A 25434-nucleotide genomic window follows, 5' to 3' on the forward strand; every position below is an offset into this window, starting at 1 on the left:
CGGGCCTGAGGGCCCTGGTGCTGCGGGCGGGGGCCGGTGAAAAACTTCGATCCACCGCAGCGCAGCCCGGTGCCCCGCGTGGCGAGGCGGAGGTGACTAGCCCCCCGCCCGGGGCCACCCCTGCCCCGCAGCGCTGCCCGCCCGGCGAAGCACCGGGCCGGGGACGGGGGGCACACCCAGCGCCATCGCCGGCCCCGCGCCCACCTCGGCCGGGCAGGCGGCTCCTCGCCCGCTCCACCGGCCCCGCTCGGGGGGGCTGCGCCCGGGGACATCCCCCGCTGCCGCACCCGGCGGCGGGCACCGGGGGCTGCGGGAGCTGCGCTCTCCGCCGGCGCTGCCCGTCCAGCTCTGCTCGGGCGTGGAGCGAGCGCCCGCCCCGCCGCCTCCTCCTTCTCCATCCTCCTCCCCCCGGTGCGGAGCAAGCGCCGCTCCCGGTGCGGGCGCTGGTGCCCCAGCGCGGGGTCGGGTGTGTGTGCGTGTGCGCGGGGCTCCCCCCGCGCCGCGCCGCGCCGCCCCGTGCCGCCCGGTGGTACCGGCCCCTCCCGGTCGGTTCCCCCCCCCCCTTGCCCGTTCCCCCTCCGGACTCGGCCGGCTCCGCGCAGCCCCCCCGCGCGGGCAGGGCTGGCGCGCGGCACGCCGGGAGCCGCAGTCCCCGGGGCGCGGGGCGGGCGGGCGGCAGCGGCCACCGGACTACAGCTCCCGGCAGCCGCCGCGGCCGAGGCTCGCTCTCGCCCTCACACTCCGGCTGCCGCTGCCAGTGTCTCCGCCGCCGCCGAACCGCCGCTCGCAGCGCCCAGTGTCCGACCCGCCGCCTCCGGGCAGGGGCCCGCCTCGGCCCGCCGCCGCCCCCCCGGCGCCCGCCCGGCTCGGGAAGCAGGTGTGTGCCCGACACCCCCCCCCTGCCGCGCCGCCCCACACCGGACGCCCTGGCCCCCTCTGCCCGGGCACCCCGGGCCCGCGCGGCCCCGCACCCACCGCCGAGGGGGTGAGGTGGGGCTGGACGGGAGCGGGCGGCCCGAACCATCCTCTCCCCGCCCGGTTGGACGGGGTCTCCATGGAAACGGTCCCGGGACACCCCCGGGGGGGGCGCCGGGGGGGGAGGAGTTGACGATGGTGGGGGGGGACAACGTCCTGCGGCGGGACAGCGGCGGGGACGGCGGGTGCTGACAGCGCCGGGCCGGGGGCAGCGGGCAACGGGCGTTGTGCTCCGCTCTCTGCCCCGCGACGGCGCGGCGCGCTGCTGCCCTGCCTCGCGCGGCGGCACCGGCACCGGCGACACCTGCCGCTCCCGGGGCGGCGCGGGGGTCCCGGGGAGGCAGGGCGGGGCGGGGCGGCCGCCGGGGCGCAGCGCTCCCGGGGCGGCGGTCGACAGCGGCGGGACGGCGGCGCCGGGCGCTCGCGGAGTTTAGCGGCGTGGCCCGATCCCGTCGCCGGCGGCCGCCCTGCCCGGGGCCGAGCCGCCCCGGCAGCAGCGCCGGGAGCCGGCCGGGCGGGCGCCGGGCAATGGCGGAAGAGCCCTCCCTGGGGGCAGCGCGGCCGCCGCCACCTCCATGTTCGGGGCTGCCCCGGTGCGGCAGCGCGGGGAGGTGGGGCCCGGCCGCGGGTACCGGGGCCGCGGGGCGAGAGGCGGCCTCGCGCTCCCGTGTGGAGCGGCACCGGGGGCTGCCGTTGAGCCGGAGCGGACACCGGGGGCTGCGGGGGCCGGCGCGGGGCAGTGCTGCGGGCCCTGGCCCCCGGAGCGGCCGTGGGGTCCGGCGTGTCGCGGGGCGGGGCGGGGGGGCCTCCGTTAGCGGCGCGGGCTGTGCCGCGGCCTCGCGGGGCTCGTGAGGGACCAGCCCCGCGGCCTCGGGCCGGCCCCGCGCCGCCGCCCCCCGAGCCCGCGGCGGCCGTACCGGGCCCCGTAGTGCCCGCCTGATGGCCGGGCAGAGGCTAGACCGGGCAGGAGGAGGCGCTTCCTGCCGCCCGTACCGGAGAGGAAACCAAAACTCCTTCGACGGAGTGTCGGTGCTCAGCAGGGTCGGTGCAGCTTCTCGGTGAGCAGCGTCTCTCCCTTCCCCCGGTGCGGGTGCTGCCAGCTCAGAACAGCTCCTTGAGAAGCTCTTCCAGGCTGACATAGCGATGGAGAAAGTCTCTCCTCCCGGCAGAGCATCTGCTCCCCAGCATCCTCATCGTCACCAGCCGAGTCAGGGGGGATCACTGTGAGGAAAGGCTGGTGCACCCTGCACCCTTTGCTGCTTGTCACGTCTTTTTGACCATGTCTGCACCGGCCTTCCCTTCCCCGTTGCATTCTTCATTGCCATCACCAGCCTTTGGGTCCCAGCGGTTGGGTGCCTGCTGGCGGGTGCTGGTGTCTGCCGAGGCACCGCTTCTTCGCCATCGCCTGGGTCTGGAGCTGTGCCCTGGGTGGGCTCCGAATACTGGCTCTGGCACGGTTTGGCCTCCAGAATGAAGCTGCCCCTGCCAGTGCTGGGCTCTGGTGTGCCGGCTCAGCACCAGGGACAGGCGGCTGCTCTCCCGTCGCGGTATTTTGGGTGACACGTGCCGTGTCAGACACATTTTTTACACTGTCCTCCCTCAGTAACTCTTTTTTCCAGTCCTTAAATGCACAGCAGTGGCCTTTTGTGAGGTCAGCCCCGATGTTGTGAGTGAGGGAGTGCTCAGTGCTACCGGCTGGCAGCAGGGATGAGTGACCAAAGGACTAGCAAATGAGTGGCAAACTTTTCTTTACTTCATTTCAAATGGGGATGGATTTTCTCTTTTTTATTTCCAATTCGTTGCACCGAGTATCTATAATTACTCGTGGTGTTGCTGTGTCTTTAAATGAGCTTAAGCAAATGCGTGGAGGCAAAGCCTGGCTCAGCTCGGCGGCAGTGGTCAGGGCTGCTGGGGGGACCTATCTGAGCTGGGGGGACCCAAATTGAGCTGGGGTGGTCATGGGAGGCTCGGTTGGACCTGGCACCTTCCTGCTGACACAGGCCAAGGTGATGGCCTGGCCAGGCCCTGCAGGGATTTGTGCCACCCTGGTTGTTCCCGGTTGGTACCAGCGCTGCTGTTGACCCCTGCATGAGCGGTAACATGATACAAGATAGATAAAACTGTTCCCTTTTTATTTCAGTTTTCTTGTTCCGATTTTCCCCTGGCGGTGCATTGTGCCTGCTGTGAGTCCTGTGAGGGGACTGTCACCATGTTTTAACATATTTTTTAATTTAATTGGAATATTTTTGCCAGCAGTTTGCTCTGAAGGGTTTCCCAAAGTGATGCTCAGAGCTGAAAAGGTGCCTGGGGCGACTCTGGGGGCTGGCTCTCGCTCTGGACCTCTGGACCTTAAACGGGCACCTGACAATCACACATAAAACCAACTATAATTTCTTGCCTGTGTTACTAATGGCAACGAAGGCTGCCAAAGAGAGTGGAGCACCGTGGGTGACGGCCCGTTCCTGGCCGTGCAGCCGGTTCCTCCTGCCGCCCTGCGCTGCTGCACTGAATGGTGCACTCTGAGCTCCGAGTCCCGCTTGGAGTTCTCAGCAGCGAAACCCTGTTTGATATTCCATTGCTATCTGGGGGAAAACCAAACCCGAGCCAACAGCCTTCGAGGCTTCAGTGCTGTCTGGGCACGAATGTGGCAAAGGTGTCTCCCACGGGTGTGTTTCCAGGGTCAAAGTGCATCCGTCCCTCCCCAGCCTTCACTTGCAGAGCGGGAGGGGACCTGCTGCAGCCTCCCCATCTGCTGCTGCACAGGGTCCATTGGGCTTTTTCCTTCTCCAAGCCCTACAGTGGAAATCCTCTTCCTCCCTCTGTGCCGCTGTCACACTTAACCTCCAGTGTCCATAAAGGCCTCGGAGCTCTGTCGAGCTGCACTGAGTTCCTACCAATGCTCTTATGGTGATATTCCTGCCTGGAACCCAGGTGGGGGGAAGCCTTGCACTGGGGGGTTATAGGAGACTGGCTGCTGGCATTTCAGTACCTGGCATCTCGTGCCTGCATTACTCATGTGCCAGTGCTGGGATAGGGAGAGGAAGGTAAGTGGCTTGAAATCTATATCATTTTAGTACAGAGCAGGGAAAGACATGAAAAGCTTCTTGGGGGTGGGGGGGTGTGTCAAGGCAGTGTGGTCCTAAACGCAAGAAGAAGAGGGAAAAAGCCCCTTCCTGTACCATGGGTGCACCCCAGCTGCCCTGGAGGTGGATGGCTGCAGGAGATCGTGGCTCTGTTTGACCTGATCAGAGCAGTATGAGCGAGGGTTAGACCAGGTGGCAACAAAGATGTGACATCTGTCATGCAAACATGACAGCACCAAACCCTCTGGTGAAAACCAACTCTTTGCTACCTGTGGCTGGAAGTTTGGAGGCAGCCCAGAGAAGCTGCTGGTGCAAGAGCTTGAGAAGCTGAGTGTTGAGTTCGATCAGGGAGCTGATCCAGCCGAGGGACTGCTGTCATTTGTGGGGGGGGAGTAGTTTGCAAAATCCACTTTGCAATTCCTGCTGCATTTATGCTGGGGTGGGAGATGAAGAGCAAGGGGCAGCATGGCAGTGGAAAACTTGCTTCGGAAGCCTCGCCTTGGGCAGCTCCAGTTCCGATCACCGAGAGCTAGGGCGCGGGCAGGGTTTTAGCAGGGGTCAGCACGGAGATTATGTGGGCTTAGTTCTCTTCAGCAATGTGGGAGTGGGTGGGTGAAGGCAGCGGCAGCCTGTCCTGCCACCCTCAGCCTGGGCTGAAGCGATGGTTGTCTTGATGCTGTTGGGATTTTGGTGAAAGGGGGATTTGTGTAGCGATAACTATTAGAAAATACCTGTGCCTGAAGAGCTTTGTCTCAGGAAACTCACTTCTATTGGCTGCACAATGGTATTTCAGAAGGGATAGTAATTGCTTGACTCAATTCCACATGTAGCTAAGTCATGGCTAACCTGAGTACAAGCATGCTTTTACTACAAGGACAACATCTGCTTTTTCTGGATCCGGGAAGAGACCAGTTTGCAAAGGAGCAGCCTCTCCTTTTGCAAAATGATGAGAGGTTTTAATGAACATGGGATGTTCATTGAACAAATGAACAAATCCCCCTGGGTTTTAATTCCAGGGGCGGATTTGTTTCACTGAACATCCCTCTGAGGGGTTGCTGTTGTAGGTGGATGCATTCAGCACCTTTCTGTCTGCAGTTCTTGGAGCACCTTTTGTTTTGGGGGGTGAAGGTGCTTTAATATCACACCATGAGCCCAAAATGCAGTGCTCATCTTCTGACTTCATTCTAAACCAGTTTTCTTCAGAGTTACTTAGAATTGGCTGGGTACCTATTTAGCTAAATCAAAATAAGACTGTAGTTTCATGTACATGTCCTTTGACAGATGTGATGGGTTAAGCAGGTTCTGTGCCAGGCTGTGCCCTCTCTCCCTCTTGGTGAACCTGATCTAGGACCTAGTAGGGGTTAGAACCAGGCCAGGGGGGAGCCCACAAAGGTTTTAAACCGAGATCAGCTCCCTGGTCAAGTTTACCAGGACACTGCACAGTTTCAGTGACGTGATTGAAGGGGTGAGGGGAGAGAAGGGCTTCAACAGCTCCTTCTGCTCAAAAGACAGGCATGTGGAGCCAAGCTCTAGCTGTGTTCTCCAAGGGGTTCCTACTCATTTCATTACATCCGTTTAAAGTCGCTTCAAGCAGCACAAGTGTAGACAGGAGATGTGCTCTGTTTCCTCATGTCGACTTGACAGAAAGCGTGTTCTGACCCAGGGAGGCTGCAGTTGCTCTTTCTGGTTCGGCGTTGCACTGGGAGGCTGCTGCTCATCCCATGTTTCTCAATAAACCTCCTGGCCTACCTCCTTAAGGATGCTGTTCTTTCAGTCTTTGTGCAGGTTTGTGCTTGAGACCACATCTGTGGTTTTGCCCCCGTTTTATTCCTTCTTGTAGTTGAAATCTTGATTCTTTTTCTCTTCTATTCTTCGTTCCCTGTGAAATGCCTGTCTGGCACATGTCCCATATCGTCCGTAGCGAACAGAGGCCAAGAATTCATGAAACGGTGTCTATCTCTGTTGCTGTGTCCTCCCGGCTCCCTTCTCATGGCCATCATGCCTCCTCTGTTGACCAGCTTTTACTCAAGTACTCTAAACATGCTACTTCTCCCAGCTTCTCGTACCACCCTCTTATCACTTTTCCCTTGCCAGACCTATTCTCGGGTCAAGCCTGGTCTGTTCAAGGCTTCAGCTCGTCTCCAACTCCCGTTCCACATGGCGCAGCCGTATGTGTCCCCTTCCCCGTTGCACAGAAGGTCCCTTTTGGTTTCCCCCCAAACATCTGTCCTGTCACTGTGCTCAGGGGCAGGACCTTTCTCCTCCCTTTCTTTCAGTTTAGCCTAAGATGGTGAAATCCCCGCAGATTGTTTGTTCCCCTATTTCCTTTATGTTGCATTTCTCTCCAAGCATCGCAAGACTCCTCCCCTTCCTGCTCCAAGCCACCTCGCATTCTCTTTGGGTATGACCCTGCTCTGTGTCTCACCGTCCGCCCGGCTCCCCCTTCACTGCAGAGCATTGCTTCTAAACCCGTGTCCTTTAGCAGGTTTCCCCCGCTTCTCCTGACCTCTGGTTGCCGTGCTCTGTTTGCTCACTTGTGCCCTCGTACGTGCAGATGGCTCTGTCGCTGCTTTTTTGCAAACAGTCTGCCTCACCCCGGTTTCTCCTACGTGCCCGGCACTTCCTTCTGCCTGAGGATCCCTACAGGCACGTTTGGGCTGAGGTGAGGGCACCCGGCAGTGGCTGCATGCAATTCCACGGCTGGACCCCTCGAGCTGCTGGCCGGTAGATCCCTGTGTGGCTCGTTTCAGCATAAATGGAGGGTGCAAGCTGCTTGTTGTCCCGTTCAGAGCTCATGTCGCCAGGAGTTTGTCAGGGAAAAGACAGCCGATGGAGATTTGGGATCACGTGTCACTTTCAGCTTCTTCACACTCTCGCCTGCTGCACTGAGCAGTGCCGTGGCTCTGTGCCTGCTTTACCTTCAGGTGCTCCATGCTTCTCTGAACCGAGAGCCTCTTTGGCAGCATCTCTCTGCCGTTTGCAGTCAGCGCCGTTTGGTTCAACTGAGTCCACTTGTTAGCGCAGAGGATCCTCTCTTCCTCCGCTGCTTTTTCCCTGACAGGAGTGGAGCAGCAAAGCTGCCTTACTGCTGGAACACCCAGTGCAGCAGGATTGGCTGCAGCGCTCCCTCAAAAGCTCCACCCAGCCGACGATGCGTCTTGGATGCTCGCAAATCCCTGGATTTCCTCGTTTTCCATCCGTAACTCTGCTGAATACCAGCACCTTCCTGGCCAAGGGAGGGGGTAATCCCTTGTCAGCACTGAGGGCACTACTGGCAAACCTCTGCTCCCCTCCAGGGTCCTCTGGTTGCCTCCTTGTGTGAGGTTTTTCCTCCTTGAACCTGCCATGTGCTGGCTTGTGAAAGTCGTATGGGGCCTTTGGCGATGGCAGCGTTTTAACAGACCCTCTTCTTGGGTAAAAGTCTGACTTGTGGCTTGTTCTGCAGTGCTGGGTGTTCCTCTGGAGGGAGAAGAAAGATGGAGGAGTCTTGGTGAGGGATGCGCTTGTGTGTGAAGACATCAGTGTGAAACTCTCAGGGCAGCCAGAGGCTTTTTGGCAGTAACGCTGTTTAACATGAGTGGGCTGCGGATGCTGCTCAGGGCACTGCTGGTTGCTTCTAGCCCTCTTCCAGACAGAAGTGTAGCATCTCGGGCACTGCACCTGTCTGCCTGGCAGCGGAGCAAGGGACGCTGCTCTCTGAAGCATGGTTGAACAGGAGCATCCCTGGGAGAGTTCCCAACCCTCTGTTTTTCTTTTGTAGGCAGAGTGGCCTCTCGAGCCCCGGCAGCCCTGGTCAGTGACGAGCAGCTGTCATGATCTCTACAGCACCTCTCTATAGTGGGGTGCACAACTGGACCAGCACAGAGAGGATTCGCATGTGTGGCCTCAACGAGGAGAGGTGAGGTGCGTCGGCAGCGTAGTGGGGAAGGAGGAAGGGAGAAGTGCCTTGGAATTGACGAGGCTGTAGGAAGGGAGCTGGTGCTGGCTCAGCCTGTGCTTCTTGGGGTGTAACACAGACTGAGGTGTGCAAGAGCACAGGGAAGGGGTGGGTCTGTGATCAGATGGTATGTGATGGTCCCCAAACCCCATTGTGCTCCATCGAGGAGGGCCCACAAGCAGAGTGTGTAGCTGTATTGCCTCTGCTGTGTGACTTGGAGATGAGCCTGCACGTGCTATTGGCTTCACCACACCTGTGCTCTGAACTGCCAGGGGAGAGAAAAAGCTTGACCCACTGCAAACCAAGCCGCTCAGAAGAGGTTTTGGTGACCCAGGAAGGTTAGTGCAGACCAAATGATCAGATGGGAGAGTTGTGACATGCCACCAAATACAAGATTAGGGAGGATTAGTGGCTGGGAGGCAGAATCGACCAAGGCGAGTTCCTGGCCTGCCCTGTGGCTTTGCATCCCCTGATGACTCTGGGGTTGTTAGTACTCAAACCTGATCAGTATGGGGCTTCCTTGGGGCTATTTCACGTGTTCAGTGTGTTTGCCAGAGCCAGGAAAGCTTTCCGGGCTCAAAGGCAGTGTGTGCCTGCCACTGCTCGCTGCGGGCGTTGGGGGCTCTGGGGGTGAGTGCTGCGTGGGCCGGCCAGAGGAGCCGTGGGACAGGCGAGCTGGAGGCAGGGACATGGCAGAGATCATCTGCAGCCCTCAGCAGCGCCTGGCCCGCCGTGTGTCCCGCAGATAAGAGCTGGAGATGGTGCTGCCCTCCTCCGCCTCTCCTGAGCCACTCGCAGCTACTCCTAGTTTGCAATAAACATGAAAGTTTGGGGCGTCTGCGCAAGCAAGAGAGGACAACCGGGCTGGCTGCGGCAGGACGCTCTCCCTCGGCTGGCACCGGGTGGCTGTGGAGGATCCCCGGCGGGGACCGGGCCAGTTGCTGACAGGGCCTGGGGCCAGCGCCGGCGGGGCAGGACCGGACCTGGCGGCCTTTGAGGTAGCGGAGGGCGGGAGGAGGCGGGGCAGTGCCCGGTGCTGTGCCCGGGGCCTGGCCGTGCCCGGGCTGTGCCCGGGGCCGTGCCGTGCCCGTTCCGGTCCTTGCCGGGGCTGTGCCCGGGGCCGTGCCCGGGGCCGGGCCGTTCCCGTGCCGTGCCCGTTCCAGTTCGGGCCGGGCCGGGCCTCGCTGTCCAGCTCCTGCCGTTCGCCGGTAGAGCCGCGGGCAGCCAGCTGCGCTAGGGCGCCCTCTGGCGTCCCGCCTCCGCGCTGCCCGCCTCGGCCTCGGCCCCCCCTCGGCAGCTCCGCTGCGCCGGGACCCTGCTACGACCGTGGGCTGGCTGCGAGACCCCGCTCCCCGCGTCCCCCTCGTCCCCCCAGGCTCCTCTCACTCCGGCGGGGCCGCGCCTGTCCCGGCTTAGGGCTGGGCCCCGGGCTCTGCTGCGGCCCCGAGGGCCACTCCCCGAGCCCCGCCGGCTGCGCTGAGGCCGCCGGGCCCGGGCATTTCCATCCCCGCGGCGGCCGGACCTGCCCGGGCTAACGGCAGCCTTCCGGCGGGTGCCGTCTGACCGCGGCCGGGCTCGAGGGCTCGGCGGGAGCCGTGCTGCGAGGCCCGGTGCCGGGGTGCGGCAGCCCCGGGTCGCACCTGTGCGTGGTACTTTGCTGTGAGAGCCGGGCAGGGCTGGGAACGGGTCGTGTCCTCAGCAGAGGCTGAACTCGAGCTGTTCTACCCCGGCCTCAGCAGCTTGTCTGAATGACCCCCAAAAGAACAGTGAACGGCCATTGGGTAAATACTGCTGGGGCAGGCATGGAGAGCCCCATCCCCATGCCCACGGATCCTGAGCTGTGTCCTCAGTGCACCCTGCTTCAGTGGGGTTCACATCCCTGAACCCAAATCCAGTCTTTCCACTCAGGAACTGCTTTCCAAAGAGAAAGGATCAAATGCCCAGGGTGTGGGGCTGGGGGCGGGGATGAGGAGCTGCCTATGGAAGAAGAGACAAGCAGGATGGGGCTCAGGAGAACGGGAGTGGAAATATGGTGGAAAAGAATGGGAAGCGGAGGGTGAGGAGTGAGTGTGGGCTCAGGCTGTGAGGCAGCATATTGAGGAGGGCCAGAGGGGCAAAATGCTGTGGCTGAGGAAGATATGCAGAGCTGCTGGGCCATGGAGAAAGGCTTGTCCAGGCTGCAGGAGCCACAGGGTGAGCCGTTATGTGTGAGGAGGTGTGATCCAGCCGGCAGAGCTCCGGGAGCGGGAGGACAAAGCAGTACTCCTCACCTCCTTGGTCTGCAGCGGCTGGTACCCGCTGTGTCTTGTGTGGTGAGGAGGAGCTGCGTGGAGCAGCCACGCTTCCTTAGGCTGCCAGCTCCGCTGCAGTCCCGTGCTGGGGTCCTGAGAGGGTATTTTGTAATGCTCTGTCTTGTTCCTTGGCCAGGAGAGTCCCCCTTTCTGATGAGGAGTCTAAAACGAGCAGCTCCCAGCACTTGAGGTCTCAAGAGTTTTGTGTCAGCAGCAGCCTTTCCGAGGTGAGCTCCTTGTATGCATGTGTGGGGCTGAGAAGGCCTTTCCCTGATGGAATAGGCCAAGAAAGAGCATCTACCCTAATGGGTGCCATGGCCTCCTCCTCGAGAGAGGTGCAGCAAGGGAAAGCAAACAAAGCTGTTTGCCACTTCTGCCTTTGTGCCTGGGTGGGGGTTAGAGAGAAGGTCCTGCCTGCTTCACTAGGATTCACTTGCACATCCCTACGGACACCTTCTCCCTTCTTGTTGCAGGTGGAGCTCACAGCAGTCAGTGGTGGTGACAGCAGTGCCCAGGGCCTGGACGTTGATGGGAAGGTGGAGGAAAAGCTTGGGCCCAAACTGGAAGAGCAGCCACCTGATCCCAACCCAAACCCGGAGGGAGTGGAAAAGACTCTGAAAGATGATGCCCTGGGCCCTCTGGCAAGCCAGAGGAATGGCAGAGGGCAGGAGCCTGCAATCCCCAGGGCTGCAGAGCAGGAGAGTAGTGGTGCTGATGCTGCCTGGGCACCTGCAGATCCTCACAGCGACAAGCAGGCTGATGCTGCTCCAGCCTGCTCCGTGGCACCAGAGAGTGAGCCTGCTGGGAAGGAGAAAACTACCCCAAGCAATGGAGCACAAGAGCCAGGTGTGCTGGCAGAAGGGACGTTTCCTGTGGTTGTCTCCAGCTGCAACACCTCTGCTTCCACTCCTACAACTTTTACTTTGAACAGAGTGTGCTTTCCCACATCTCAGGCCCCTGCTATGCAAAAGCTGCCTCTGTCCTTTCAGGCTGGGGCAGTTCTGAGCCCAAGCCAGTCACTGGTATACATCCCACCGCCCAGCTGTGGGCAGCCGCTTAGCGTGGCCACGCTTCCAGCCACCTTGGGGGTCTCCTCCACACTCACCCTCCCTGTCCTGCCTTCCTACCTACACGATCGCTGCCTGCCGGGCATTATCGCTTCCCCAGAGCTGCGCTCCTACCCCTACACCTTCTCCGTCACCAGACCCTTGGCTTCAGACGCAAAAGTGGTGTCTGTGGAGGTGAATCAGCTGAGCTGCCCATTGCCCTCAGGAGGAAGTGGCACCCAGGCTGCTGCCGAGGGTGCTCTCCCGTCCACCACCAGCCCTTCACCCTCGTCCAGCCAGCCCCCACCGGCAGCCCCGTGTGGGAGCGCTGCTCCCTCTTCTGGCACTGGTGCACACACCAGAGCCCCAGCAGCTCCTGAGCCGCCCGCACCGGGGGCTGCCACATCGCTCTCTCCTCTGAAGTCCCCTCCGCAGCTGGAGCGTGAGATGGTCTCGTCTCCAGAGTGCAGTGAGATGCCTCTCGATCTCTCCTCCAAGTCCAATCGTCAGAAGCTGCCTCCACCCAGCCAACGCAAAACACCTCCTATGCCCATCCTCACACCTGTGCACACCAGCGGCAAAGCCCTTCTCACCACAGTCCTGTCCAAGTCCCAGCGTGCGGCCCAGAGCACAGGCAGCAGCGTCACCTCGTGTCTCGGCACCACCCCTCCCTTAGTCATCTTCCCCGAGTTCTTGCGCAATGGTGAGCAGGGCTCCTGGGTGAAGAACACTGCACTCATCAGCGCCATTCCAGGCACCTACGTTGGTGTTGCCAGCCCTGTGCCTGCCTCGCTGCTGCTCAGCAAGGACTCTGCTGTGAGCTTCAGCAGGGACCCGCGCCACCTTCCCAAGCAGGAGCCTATTTCCATCATCGATCAGGGAGAACCTCGCAGTGCTGGGGTTTCCTGTGGAAAGAAAGCCAACCAGACCAACGCAGAAGGACAGCAGGATCCTGCCAGGAGAGTTCTTCATGGCAGAGTTACTCCGGGAGCTCCTTTGTGTCAGCCCAAGGACATCTCCAATTGGAATCCTGGCCAGGGAAGTGTGTACCCGCGATGCCCCATTAATGGAAAACCTTCCAATCCTCAGCTTCTGCCCCTTGGCTTGTCTCCTTATCATCAAACCCCTCTGCTTTCGATCGGCATCTCCACAGCTGGGCAGCTGCCCCCAGGCCAGAATAGCTCTTGCAAGCCAGCGGGTGCAGGTGAGCTCCCAAGGTTCCCGAGCGTGCAGCCCACAGAGTCCAGTGCAGCTGCCCAGAGCCTGCCGGAGGGACTGCCCAGGCTTCCACCTCAGGAACGAGAAGCTGCAGCCAAGAGCAAGAGCTGCCGGTCCTTGCCCAAGCTCTACGAGCAGCCAGTTAACCCAGTCTTGTTGGATGCAGGTCCATCTCCTCAGACCAGTGCTTTGGATGTGAAAGGGGAGAAGGGGAAGCTGGATAACTCCCAGAAGAGTCAGGAGAGTGATCCACCAAAGCCTGACTCCACTAAGGAGGGCAATGTACAGAACATAGAGACTGAGGCTCCTCCCCAGGGGAGCTGTAGCCTCAAGCAGTTGGATGGAAAACCTAAAGCCCAAGTGTTAGCAGCGTATTTATCGCATGACGTGCCGACAGCGGGGCAGCAGAGCCTGCGAGTGAGTTCAGAGGTGCCTTCTGTGCCCGCAGAGAGTCAGTGCAAGGAGCTGGGCTGTGAAGGCTCCCAGGAGCCCCCTGCTGCAGAGCCCCCCCAGTGTGTGCGTCAGGTGGATCTGTGCAGGGTCAAGAAGGAGCGAGTGGAGTGTGACCTGTCATTCACTCCTGTGACTTGCCTGCGAGCTGGGACTGCTCCCCAGGCCTTTGCTGAGGTCAAACTCAAAGGAGCAGGCCATATCAAGCAAGAGGGCAGTGTGCGCTGCAAGTCCAAGCGGCAGCATGATGGGGACACCAGGCAGGCCCACAAGAGACTAAAGTGCCGAGGCCAGGAGAGCGAGGAGGCCCCTGGGAAGTCGGGGAGCTGGAGCTTGCATGGCCGGAAGGTGCGTGGATGGCCTGGGGCTGCTGGGTTATGGCAGAGTTTGGCAGGTGGGGCTGGGACGAGGAGGGAGCTCTTGCGGGGGAGGGCTAGTTGGGTGCACAGCACTTTCCACCCATGCTCTTTGGAGTTATGTGGCAGTGGATTAGTGCAGGTTATCTAGAGGTTATCTAGATCTGGGGTGTCAAAGATGCTGGAGGGCACCAGCATATGAGTGGGGGGGACAGCATTTTGTCCCTTCTCCTTTGCTGCTCCAGCTCGGTCAGTCACCAGCTCAAGCTTCAGTCTGTGTCCTCCACACACAGTGGCGAAAACACCACGACAATCCACATGAACTTGGCAGGCAAGAAGCCCAGCCCTGCCTGGGGTCGGTGAAGGACCACAACAGCTTCAGGGTAAAGCGCAAGCGGCGGAGGCCAGCGAAGACAGAGCTTCCATTGCCGGTGCAGCGTGGAGACAGCCGCGAGGAAGGTACTCGGGGCACGGCACCATGTCCTTGCAGGGTCAGGCTGCAGTGGCTTCTCACGCAGTGGCTTCCTGCAGCGGGTTGGGATCCAAACCAGAGCTACAGAGCAGTGCTGGACTGCCCTTGCCAGGTCAGCAGATGTGTGTGTGCACAGATATGTGGCCTGTTTCCTCAAGGCTCCTGTTTTCCCCACAGGTTACCTTGAGAAGAAACCCAAGAACAGCTTTCGGGATTTCATTCCAGTGGTGCTGAGCAGCCGGACGCGCAGCCAGTCGGGTGAGTCAGTGCCAGGGGACCCGGGTGGGAGGCTTGTGTGGACTGTGAGTGTTTCCCTTTTCACATGGTCTTGGCTCTGTCTTTTGTCCTGCCTTGCAGGGTTGTTCTTGTAGATACTCTTGGCTTCTTTGTCAGCTAGAAATCCCCCATTTTTTGCAGGAAGCAATGCTGGCTCTTCTGCTGGTGTGACAGGAGAGTGTGATGTGACTGGTCAGGAGATTCTGCCGTTGCTGGGGGAGGATCAGGAAGACGAAGAGGAGGAGGAGGAGGAGGAAGAGGAAGAGGAGGAGGAGACATCTTTGAAAGGTCGCAAGCTGCGAAAATCCCACAGGACAACCGGCTACCACAGCCGCAGGGACAGGGACAGGTCTGTGTCCGGGAGGAGCAGCTGTCACACAAGGAGGACCCGGGACCTGCCATGGAGAGTGGAATCCCCCAAGCAGCTGTGGGAGCCCAATGAGGAGGAGGAGGAGGACGATGACAGCCACGTCAAAAGGAAGAAAAGGAGACGACAGAAAAGTCGGAAGTACCAAACAGGGGAATATTTGACGGAGCGAGAGGAGGAGCGGGTGGACTACCCCCACAGGAGGCGGAAATCCAAAGCAGGTACAACCTGGGGAGGGGTTTCTGGTACCAGGCTGGGAACAAACGGGGACTTCTCATTCAGTTGGGATTTGGTGTTTTGGGTTTTTTTTTTATTGTGTGTGAGATTTTTTGGTGGTTTTGGTGGGTTTTGGTGTTCTGGTTTATTTCTGTAATGATGAAACTCCGTTGTTATTAGTGGCTTAATGTCCACAGCATGGGCAGCAGGCTTCAACTGACCAGCTCTTCTTTCCAAAATATTTACAGTAAACTTTGGAGTAGAAAAGAGCAGCCTTATGTGACTAATTAGATACTGGTCTTACCCTCAGATAAAGACAGAGGGTGTGGGAAAATGAGAATCAGATGAGGTAGTGCAGAGAAGTATTTCTGGACAAGCACGGGCCCCTGGGAGCAGTGTTCAGCTGGCTATAGGAGAAGGATGTGGAGCCACTACAATTCAACTGGGCATTTTTGTGCTGTGTCCCTTTATTAAGGCAACTTGCAAGCTTGCATCAGGGAGCACAAGGGCAAGAGGATTAACAAAGCTGGAGTGTCTGCAGGTGACAGAGACACCCCCCCGCCTGCCCCTGCTGTGGTTCATGTCTTCAGCTTTGCCGGGAGGAGGATGTGATGCCCCTGCCAGCATCCTGCTTGCTGCTCTACCAGCACTGCCCAGCCCATGCAGTCACACCAAGCCTGTGACCTGTGTTTCCCTGAGGTTTAGCAGTCTCTGCAATCCCTCCTCTCCGTCCGGATGAGAATTTGAGGCAGGAACAGGTTTGAGGCTGTAGGACGTAAGGCTGGGGCTCATCCAGCAGTGCACGGTGTTTCAGGGTGTGCTGACAGCTGGTAGCTTGTAGCTGTGTCCAGGGGTCCCACAGGTAACTTCTGCCAGGATTGCAGGAGAGTGTGCCTGAGCCATGGGCTTGGGGGAAGCAGTTCTGCCAGCTCTCCATAGGCTTGGGCCTTTCTCTTGGAGGTGCTGGAGTGGGTACAAACCTGTTGCCTTCTGCCACACCAGTGGTCAGATTGACAGTCCTCAGGAGATGCTGAGATGCTCCGAGGTGCTGTGAAAAGTCATATAGATGGCTGCTGCACTCCTACCAGCTGATGGCTCAAGCTCTGCTTCTGCTCTGGGACAGTTTTACACTGTTGCTGTGGAATGTTGTGTCTGGCTGCCCCTGTGAGACCAGGAGTAAAGTTTCTGATGGGCTTCCTGGCATCTTTGCAATTCATGGGTGCTCTCAGAGCTGCCTCTGCTGGCATCTGTTCCAGACAGAGCCTGAGAAGGAGGTTTGCGTGCAGCAGCATTGAGGAGGGTTTTCCCCAGTAGCTTTACCACACATCTTAAGAGTGTCTGTCTTCTGTCCAGAAGCCAGTTTCACTCAGGGACTGCTTGCTTGCCCCTCAGATGGGTAAGCTTCTGTATTTTGGATTCAGAAGTTGTGGCCTAAAGCCATCACTGGCTTTGGAGATGAGGACCTGGGCACTGTGAGTGGGCTGGCAGCCAGAGGAGGGACGGGTCCAGCCCATGTGTTTGCAGAGTGCTATGTCCTGTACTAGCTGAAGAATCTGCATCATCTTCAGGTACAAGCTGCAGTGATCTGCTGGATAATTTCATACTGGGTTCCCAGTCAGACCTAAGCCGTGGTCAGTTGTGTGTGGGCCCCAGCTCTAGGTAGGCTTGACCTTTTTGAGACCAGGACACCATCTGCCATTGGGTGTCTTGTGTCCATGTGGAGTCCATCCCTGGTGGGGAGAAACTATGTGTTCACTCTGCTTCCACTTACTGCAGTGCCTCTGCCGTGGGTCTGGGCCTCTGGATGTGCAGCCGTCCAAGATCAGCAGTTTGTTCTGCCTGGTAGCCTTTGGTGCTGCACCTCCAGAAGCTCCTCATTCCTATTTCTCCTCTAGAGTTTAGGTACCAGAAGCAGAAGGAGTCTGTAAAGGGTAAAGGCACAGAGCTACGGCTAAGGAGCAGGCTTTCTCCATCGCCCCAAAAATCTCAAGGATGCCCAGACTTTCGGAATGGCTTCTTCCTGGAGCACTCCGACAGCTCTCCTGCCCAAGAACTGGAGAAACCATCAGGAAAACGCAAATGTAAAACCAAACACCTGGCAGGGATCTGTGATGAGGGGAAGGTATGGCTTGGACTAATGAGGGGAACACACATGGGGAGAAGAGAGAGAAGGGACTCCTGTTAGTAAGCCAAGGAGTCGCATTCCTTTCTTTTCCAGGGGAAGGGCTCTTGGAATCAGCCCAAAATCCACTCTCTGAAGAAGTCCCAGGACTTGTGGACACTTTGCAAGTCCCGTCGGGTCAGCCCAGGGAGTTCCCCCGAACTGCCCTCAGTCCAGAACATTCCTCCTGGAGCTCGGCGGCTGATTGTGAACAAAAATGCAGGGGAGACCCTTCTGCAGCGAGCAGCTCGCCTGGGCTACAAGGTGAGTTTTGGTGCCCTCTGTTCCCTGTGCTGCCCTGTCTGGGTTTGTGTGTAACCAGGCCCCCAACACTCTTGCTCCTGTAGGACGTGGTGCTGTATTGCCTGCAGAAGAAGAGCAGCGACGTGAACCATCGTGACAATGCTGGCTACACAGCGCTGCATGAAGCCTGCGCGCGAGGCTGGATTGACATCCTCCACATCCTGCTTGAGCATGGCGCCAACGTGAACTGCAGCGCGCAGGATGGCACCAGGCAAGGCACTGAGAGGGGAGCATCTGGGGAAGCTCTGGGGAAGTCAGGGCAGGGAGCAGGTCATGTTTTTCAGGATGAGCTGCTGGTCATCACTAGATTCGTGTTAACCCAAAACAGCGTTTGCTTTGCAAACTCTGCCTTTCTCTTTTCCTATCAATGCTTCTGTCCTTGCAGGCCTGTCCATGATGCAGTAGCAAATGACAACCTGGAAACCATGTGGCTTCTACTCTCCTATGGTGCTGATCCCACTCTGGCCACTTACTCTGGGCAAACAGCTGTGAAGCTTGCCACCAGCGAGGTGATGAAGCGCTTCCTCTGCGGTAGGTGCCAAGCCCGGTGGTGGCAGTGCTTCCACCCTTCTTCCCGTGTGGCAGCACATGGGACCAGTTGTGGGTGTCAGAGGGTTTAGAAGCGCTTGAGCAGCGACTGAATAATTTGAGCTCTGTCCTGTGGTGTGTGTGTGTGTGTTTGCCACCCAAACTTTAATTACAGGATTGTGTACTCTCTTCCAAATAAGGTAAAAGTCACTTTTCAGTCTTCAGTGTGCAAGGAGATGGCAATTCTGTGGTCACACAACTAAAGACAGTGCTGTGCATGAGGCTTGGAGACACTGCTCCACAGTTCCTGGTTTTATTGCATAACCTAAGTAACAGGGTTTTGCTGCCAAGTAACAGTGCCTTCTACTCAGACAGCTCTACCCAAGTGCTGCCTACTTTCCTTTGTCAGAAGGGACCACTTGGAAACCCTGTGGCAGAGAGTGAGGCCTGCCTGCTTGCTGCACTCTTTGCGTAGAGGCGAGATGAGTGTTGGCTTCTACACAACAGCCAGGAAAAATCTTGTTTCCAGCTGTCTGTCTGGGCTCCTTCAGGCTTAACTACACGCACAGGTGTTGGAGATGTCATTTTGAACTCAAGGCCACCCTAAGAACCTTTCTTTCCAACACATTAGGTGGTGTCAGTTGTTTTCCCTTTTCAGCTTCTATTTCATGTTCTCAGGCTGGGGACACATTGTCCTCTCCTCAGTGAGGGTACTCTTCCTGCAAGTTGTGGTTCAGCTTTTGCCATAATCCCTAACTGCAGACTAGGGAAAAGCAGCAGAGGTGAAGGGTGTCACCCAGGATGTGCATGCCGGTCTCATGCTTTGTCTGGTAGATAAGCATTAACCCTCTGAATCTTCTCTAGATTACCTTTTGGATCTCCAGGGGCGCACGGATGGGGATCCTCGCACAGCGTGGGACTTCTACAGCAGCTCTGTACTAGGTGAGTTCAGTCTGTACCATTTCATGTACAGCAGCAGAGCAGAGAGATGTAATGCCAGGTAGCAACTCCTCATTCATTCGAGTATGGCTGTGTCCCTCCCAGCTCACAGCCTTGACAGAGGTCTTGCCATAATGTTACATGTTGGGAGTTGCTCCTGAAAGGGGCTTTTTCTTTGGGAAGCTGCATGTGTGGTTCCCTCCTGTGGGCTGAGCATGGTGTGCAAGACTGGACTCAGGTGCTGCTAGTGATTCCTAAGGGTCTCTGGGTATTGATCCCAAAACATGTTATTCTTGTAGCACTTCTTGTTGCTCGCCTGCTAACCAGTCATAAAAGATAAATCCAATGCACACACAGGACATACTTATTCCTTTGAGGTGTTAGAAGTCTTCAACTTCTTCCAGGTTCCCTCTCCTCTGCTGTGGAGGGATAGCATTTGGCTGGGGCAGGTCCTCTGCTTACAGTGCCAGCCATTTCCCAGGGAAGGCAAGACCTGTGCCTTTTGCTGTCACTTCCTGAAAGTTGTGGTTACCAGCTTAGAAGTTCTCTCAGAACAACATAAGCACAAGGTCAACAGATCACTCATGGTGTTACTTCAGTTCCCCCAGGGCCCATGAATGAAGATGTTCTGGACATAGCTGTGGGGCTGTGGCAGACTGCAGAGTCCCTCCTAGCCACTTCAGAGGCAGTAGGTCAGCACTCTCAGGGCCTTTGTAAAGACTTGAGTTATTTACACTGGCAAGCTAAAAGGCTCTTGGTTTTAGCTGCTCACCTCTGTCATTTCCAACATTCTTCTAGAAATGCAGAAAAATCAGGTACCTCTGGAAGGGTGTCCTTGTTTCTTCTTGAAGGACCCTGATGTCTCTTCCTTTCAGAACAGAAGGAATTCTGTACTACTTTTGTTCGTAGGCTTTTGCACCTCAGGTGTGCCAAGGAAACAGTTCAAGCTGCAGCCTCCTTCCTCTGAATTTCTCACTCTCAAAGCTATCTCAGTCCTTTCAGAAAAAGCCTCTTCACCACAAGAAAAAACAGCTGTTCTGTGACTGTAATATTTTAGAAGTAAAGATACTACCCTTTTTGATTGATCACTGATTCCCACTTGAATTTCTCTGATAAACAAGGAAGGATAATTGTGTGTGGTTTTGTGGGCAGGAGAGTTTGGCTCCCATTGGTTACTACAACATGCTGAGTTCTTGGTTACCCAGAGAGTTTATGTGCTTGAGTTCTAGCATCTGCTTATCTCCCAGTCATCAGTGCCTTTTACTCTTGAAGATCCTAGCATGGGATTGCAGAGACTGCATACCCTTTAGGAGACCCACTGCTGCATGCAAGTGATTTAGAAATGTGCCATCTTGTTTTTTGTATACCCTGATGCCTGAAGTGAAACGGATGGATCTTGGAAGAGCAAGGTCAAATTAGCTGCTTCTTTCAGTTCTTTCATTTCCATATCCCTTGGCTTGTCTTGAAAAATCTTGTCTTGTATCTTGTCTTCCCACATTTCTGTCCTTCACCCCTGGAAGCAAAGAGAAAGTTTACTTTTCAGTAAGCAAACTGTCACCTCTTGGTGTTTCTTGGGGGATGGATCCCTTTCCACCAGATGAAGTACAAAGCATTGCATATCCCTTCATGTGGAGGAGAACTCCCAGGCTGCAGCTCCAATCCGTTGCTATTCTTTGAGACAGGAATATTGTCTACATGCTCCTTTAGATCTGCAAATCTCTGAGGGCCAAGAGATAACGAGGGAAGTCAGGGTGTGGGATCTCTGAGGTCTGAGTATGGTAAAGTCATCAGTGTCTTGCACTTGGTGATGCTGTAGCTCCAGACACCAAGCCCCGCTCCAGGGTTTTGTTCTACACCTGGGACTAGCATTGTTGTGGCTGATTGTCTCCCTGCTCCTGGCAGTGGTACAGGATGTCCCTGTTCTTGTCCCAGCCTTCTAAGAGAGAGGACTGAGTGAGGAGAGTGTTCAGGGTAGACACTGAACCACACTGTTGTCACATCATTGCATTTATATTCTTTCTTCCTGGGTGGCTCAAGAGATGTGAGGCTTTTCAGTGATGGCCTCTGAGCTTTGCCAGCAGTGACATCGCACCAAGATTCCTGTCACTTAATTTTGGCCTGGTCTACAGGAAGCTTTGACAATTCGAGCACCTTTTTTTTTTTAGTGTTTTGTGGGGACTTTTTTTTTCTCCTGGGCAGACCAAGAAATAATTAATTTTTTTTTTTCCTGAGACCCTGTTGGAGCCTGTCTCCTGTTTCTGAGTAAAATGACATTCTTGCTGGGGGCTGCATTCCTTCACAGAGTGTGGGGGGTGGAGCTTTCTCATGCGTGGTGTTGAACTATGGCATCATTGGGTTATTTGCTGGTTATTACCAGCACATTTGGTCTGCCTTCTCTGTGTAGAACCTAACCTCTATTTAGTGGGAAGTTTTTGGAGTTATCCTGTATTATCTCAGCAGGACAGAACCACTCTGCAAACCCACGACTATTCGTATTTCTTAATAAAATCCAGGCAGCAAGCTATTTTTCGACAGATGCTTTTCAGATTGATGAATAGTAAATTTAACTGTCTTCAAATGGTTTATGGATTAGTGTGCAGTTCTCTGTCTCCGATGAAGCAAATGCTGCTGGAGCTCACATGCCTCCTGGGACAGCCAGCTTTAAGCCAGAAATCTGTGGGGCTGAGTCTCTGAAGTCATGCTTATTGATGCTGGGTTGTGTTGGTCTCTAGGTTTGTGCATGGTTTGGTGGCACAGCCTTGCTGTCTGTATTTAGGCACCACTGCTGACACACTGCTCTAGAGGAGCCCCTGGGACTTTGCTCTTAGAGCTGCTGGGATGTTGTGGACGTGGGACAGTGGTGGTAGCCGGTGCAGCTGTGCAGAGCTGTTCCCTAGGGAGTGATGAGCACTGGCTGGTGTGAAACTGTGAGAGATGCTGATGTCTATTTTGCTTGTTGCAGAGGGGAAGGATAGCATCGGATGTGATCTTCTGCTCAACCCTCCAGGAAGTTCAGACCAGGAGGAAGAAGACCAAGATGCAGACAACTTCCTCTTTGAGTTCTCAGACAAGCCACTGCTTCCCAGCTATAACCTCCAAGTGTCGGTTTCTCGGGGGTGAGTATCTTCCTGGAGCAGAGCATGTGGGTGACATTAATGCTGGGGTGGAGTCGGAGCTCACAGAACAGAGCCCTTGAGCTCGAGAAGATAGTGGCAATACAAGGAAGCCTTAGGCTGTCTTCCAGGTGGGGATGACTTGAGTTACTCATATATGGAAAATTCACACCTGCCTGAGAAGCTTTGGGAGCCCAAGCTGACTGCATGCTAAGGAGACAGGCCCGATAGAGCACACTTGTGTCCTGTAGATCTCAAAGCACCCCTCCAAAGGAAGACATGACTTATCCCTGTTTTGCAGGTAGAAACACGGAGGGATGAAGCTATTGCAGCTTTCCCAGGAGGAGAAATTTGCTGCTGCTGGGGCAGAAACCCACTTGTGGCATGACAGCTCCCTGTCATGAGACATCTCAAAATGAAGTATTCCATAGACTCTTTGTTCAGAAAAATGTGAAGGTAGAAATCACACTTTATGAGCCCCAAGTCAGAGAAGCAAGTGCAAGATGTAGGGTAAGATGGAATTTGTTAGGCTAATTCTGAGAGGTCCACCTCTGCGGAGGTCCCGCTTCTTCTTGCAGTCAGCAAAGACCTCATAGCAGGATTTATCCAGATGAGGGCAGGAGCGAGCGTCAGGCTGAGATGAACGGCTGGCTGTGACTGATGAGCTCCCCAGTGTCTGTGGAGGAGCCTGGCGGGAGGAGACTCACTTGGGTGGGCACTCCTGCAAGTGTGGATCTGCTGAGAGGAAAAACGTCTTCCCCTAAAGGGTGCTCAGGCATTGGAACAGGCTGCCCAGAGCAGTGCTGGAGTCACCAACCCAGGAAGTGTACACACACTGTGTAGACAAGGCCCTCAGTGACATGGGATAGTGGTGGCTTTGGCAGTGCTGGGCAATGGTTGGACCTGATGATCTTAGAGGTCTTTTCCAACACGACCTACTCTGTGATTATATGGTTCTGTGAGGTGTAACCTACAAAGCAGCACTCAAAGCCAGGTGTGTGGAGGGGAGGGCCAGCATGCCGCAGCTGGGCGGGGGTGCAGTGAGCATCATTCCCGCAGACCCCGGTGGCCCTAACCTGCCATCCTCTCACCATCTTCCAGGCCCTGCAACTGGTTCCTCTTCTCCGATGTGCTCAAGCGGCTGAAGCTGTCCTCCCGCATATTCCAGGCCCGCTTCCCGCACTTTGAGATCGCCTCGCTGCCCAAGGCTGAGTTCCAGCGGCAGGTCTCTCTCAGTCAGGTGCTGGTGCAGGAGGAGGTGCAGGAAAGCCCCGAGCTGGCGCAGGGCTCTGCAGAGACAGTGGAGCTGGTGCACTATGAGCCCGAGCTACTGCAGCTCCTGGGTTCGGTGGTGGAGTACCAGGCCTGGAGCAGCTGACGGAAACAGCTCGCTCCCTGCATCACGAGGCAATAATAAGGACCAATGGGAAGCGGCCCTCTCAGCGCCAGCAGCAGGGACCTGGGTCTTTGGCCAGCCAGTCCTTCTCTCCTCGGGGGTGTCCACCAACTGGGGAGACAGGACCCTTGCCTCCAAGGACTTGCCCGGATACCTTTGTGACGAACAGCAGTGTTTGCAGCTGTCGGCCGCATCCAGCTGCAGTGGGCAATGAAGCCCCCTCTGCGGGGCCATGTGAGCCAGAGCTCCTGGGGCAGCAACAGCTCTGGCTCCGCCAACACAAGAGGTGGAGGGTGCCCTGCCTGACCCCGTGGAGCTGGGCCTCTCTGTTTGACCTCCCCCTCCCAACGTCTTCCATAGTATTTATTTAATTAGTATTTAATTTGTAAATGTTTCCTTTGTTTTCTGCTGAGTCTGTATCACTGTGATAGTGAGCTCCGAGCTAGGGGTGAGGGCTTCCTCCAGCACCTGTCTGGCACTCTCTGAGGCCAGCGCTCCCCTGGACCAGCCATGCCCTGAGCTGCAGTCCCTGGGGGGTCATGGCCCTCCAGGGACGGGCTCCTTCATCCTTGGCTGAGAGCCTGGGAACAGTCACTGCCCTTAGCTTTGGAGCCAGCCCTGCTGCTCCATCCTCTCACCAGGCTCCTTCCTCCATCTCATTTGTTTTGTGCTGCTGCTCCCGCTCCCTGGCAGCCATCACACCCACACTCCCCGGCAGCTTCTCGCCATGGGGGCTCTGGCCACTGGCAAAGCCCCCTCGGTGCCCGCTGCGCTGCCTGCTCAGTGTCGGCCCGCTCCCTGCTCCCCTCCAGCGTCAGCAGGAGCAGTTCTCTGGGAGAGAGTGGGCAAGGCACCGCGCCACTCCCGGGAGACGGTACAGTTTTATTGTACAGGTGCTAACAGGACTGAGGACGAGACAATCTTGCTTTCTCTGGCTCTCCCCTGCTCCGCAATGGGAGCATTGTGTGGGTTTTTTCTGCTGGTTCATTTTTCCTTTGTGTTGTGTTTGTTCCCGGCCAGGGCAGGTGTTACCCCTTCCCCTTGGAATCCAGCTGCCAGTCTCCCCTCCTGGTGGCCAGGCAGCACCTTGTGTAAGCCAAGGGTTTTTTTGCCTTTGGGTGTGTACTCTGGTTGCTCTTTCTGATTTCTGTTTTATTATAAACAACAACAGGCTGTGTTGTCAAAAACACTGATGTACAGAAAAAAAACCTGCATCAGGACACCAGCTCCTGCCTTTTATTCCTTTTTCTCTGTCCCATGCCTGCTGCAGGCAGCTTTCCCTACAGAATTGTGTGAGCCAGTGGGGGAGTGAAGGAGGATGAGACTGTTGCGAGCCCAGAGCAGCCACAGTCTGTAGCAGGGCAAAAGCAGTGTGGAAACAGCCAGAATAGGGTGAACCCTGCCTACACCCAGCTTTCTCCTGAGAGGGACCAAGCACAGGCGAGCACTGTGGGGAAAGGGATCTGGTTTATTGTCCAGAGAAAGGGTCCACAGCGAGCGCAGGCTGCAGCACGATGTCCTCAGCGCAGCTCCCTCGCGCCTGCAGCTGGCAGTGGGGCACTATCCCTCCACTTGCGGGCTGATTCAGGATCTGCGGAAAGCCCTGCGCAGAGCCTTCAGCACCCTTCTGAAGCGGGATGGTCATCGCTGTTGGGCTGCTCCTGCGTCCGGGAGGGTGGCGATGCCTGTGGGGAAAGGAGAGCTGTAGGCACAGGGCTGCGTGGGCACCGGGCAAGCTCCTCCTGCCACCCACCACCGAGGGCTTCCCCCGGGGACTTTCCACTGGAGGCTTTCAGCCCTCACCGAGGGAGGGGAGGCCGGGGCACAGCCGAACTCGTGCTCACGCTGTTGCCGGCCTAGCCTGGGTGCCACCTGACTCAGGGACATACCTGGCTCATCCTCGGTGTCCTGACCACTGGCAGGTGACACTGCCAGTTCATCCTCGTGTAATGGCGGGGAGGCAACGGCTGTGCTGGCCTCTCCCTCATGCTTTTTCGGTGCTCTCCACACCTTGCGCCTGAATAAGAACTGAATAGCTGTGTCGATTACTGTGACCCTCTGTGACCCAGGTACTTCTCTCTGGGCCTCTGCTGTTGTCTGCTGCTCAACAAAGCCAAGGGAACGTGGTGCCAGTGCCTCCTCCTCTTGTGCCACAGCAGTGAGAGGTGCGCGGTGCTGCTCTTCCTCACGGCTAGAGCGCACCTTCTACCACGGAGACGCAGGCTGGCGGCCAGAGCGTCGCACGTGTGCCACAGAAAGCCGGCCCTAGAGCTGCCGGCACCTCCGAGCCGGGCACTGTGCTGGCAG

The 25434-nt window shown here is 57.1% G+C and overlaps 1 protein-coding gene across 2 annotated transcripts; it reads left to right on the forward strand.

Moving 5' to 3' along the window:
• The first annotated feature begins 641 nt into the window (after positions 1-641).
• BCORL1 (BCL6 corepressor like 1) lies at positions 642-23504 on the forward strand. Of its 2 annotated transcripts, none has more exons than XM_080624591.1 (14): positions 642-877; positions 7819-7956; positions 10423-10513; positions 10760-13348; positions 13602-13815; positions 14006-14086; positions 14246-14692; positions 16583-16809; positions 16906-17112; positions 17196-17362; positions 17537-17682; positions 18544-18621; positions 21581-21734; positions 22833-23504. In XM_080624591.1, the coding sequence occupies exons 2-14, from the start codon at positions 7871-7873 to the stop codon at positions 23107-23109; spliced, it is 4764 nt and encodes a 1587-aa protein (XP_080480717.1). In that variant the 5' UTR covers positions 642-877; positions 7819-7870; the 3' UTR covers positions 23110-23504. The 2 variants fall into 2 exon arrangements, with proteins under 2 accessions (XP_080480717.1, XP_080480718.1); XM_080624592.1 differs by having other exon boundaries at positions 643-877; positions 13650-13815.
• The last annotated feature ends 1930 nt before the right edge of the window (positions 23505-25434 follow it).

The sequence above is a fragment of the Psittacula echo genome (genome assembly GCF_963264785.1).
Source record: "Psittacula echo genome assembly, chromosome: 8".
Classification (NCBI taxonomy): domain Eukaryota; kingdom Metazoa; phylum Chordata; class Aves; order Psittaciformes; family Psittacidae; genus Psittacula; species Psittacula echo.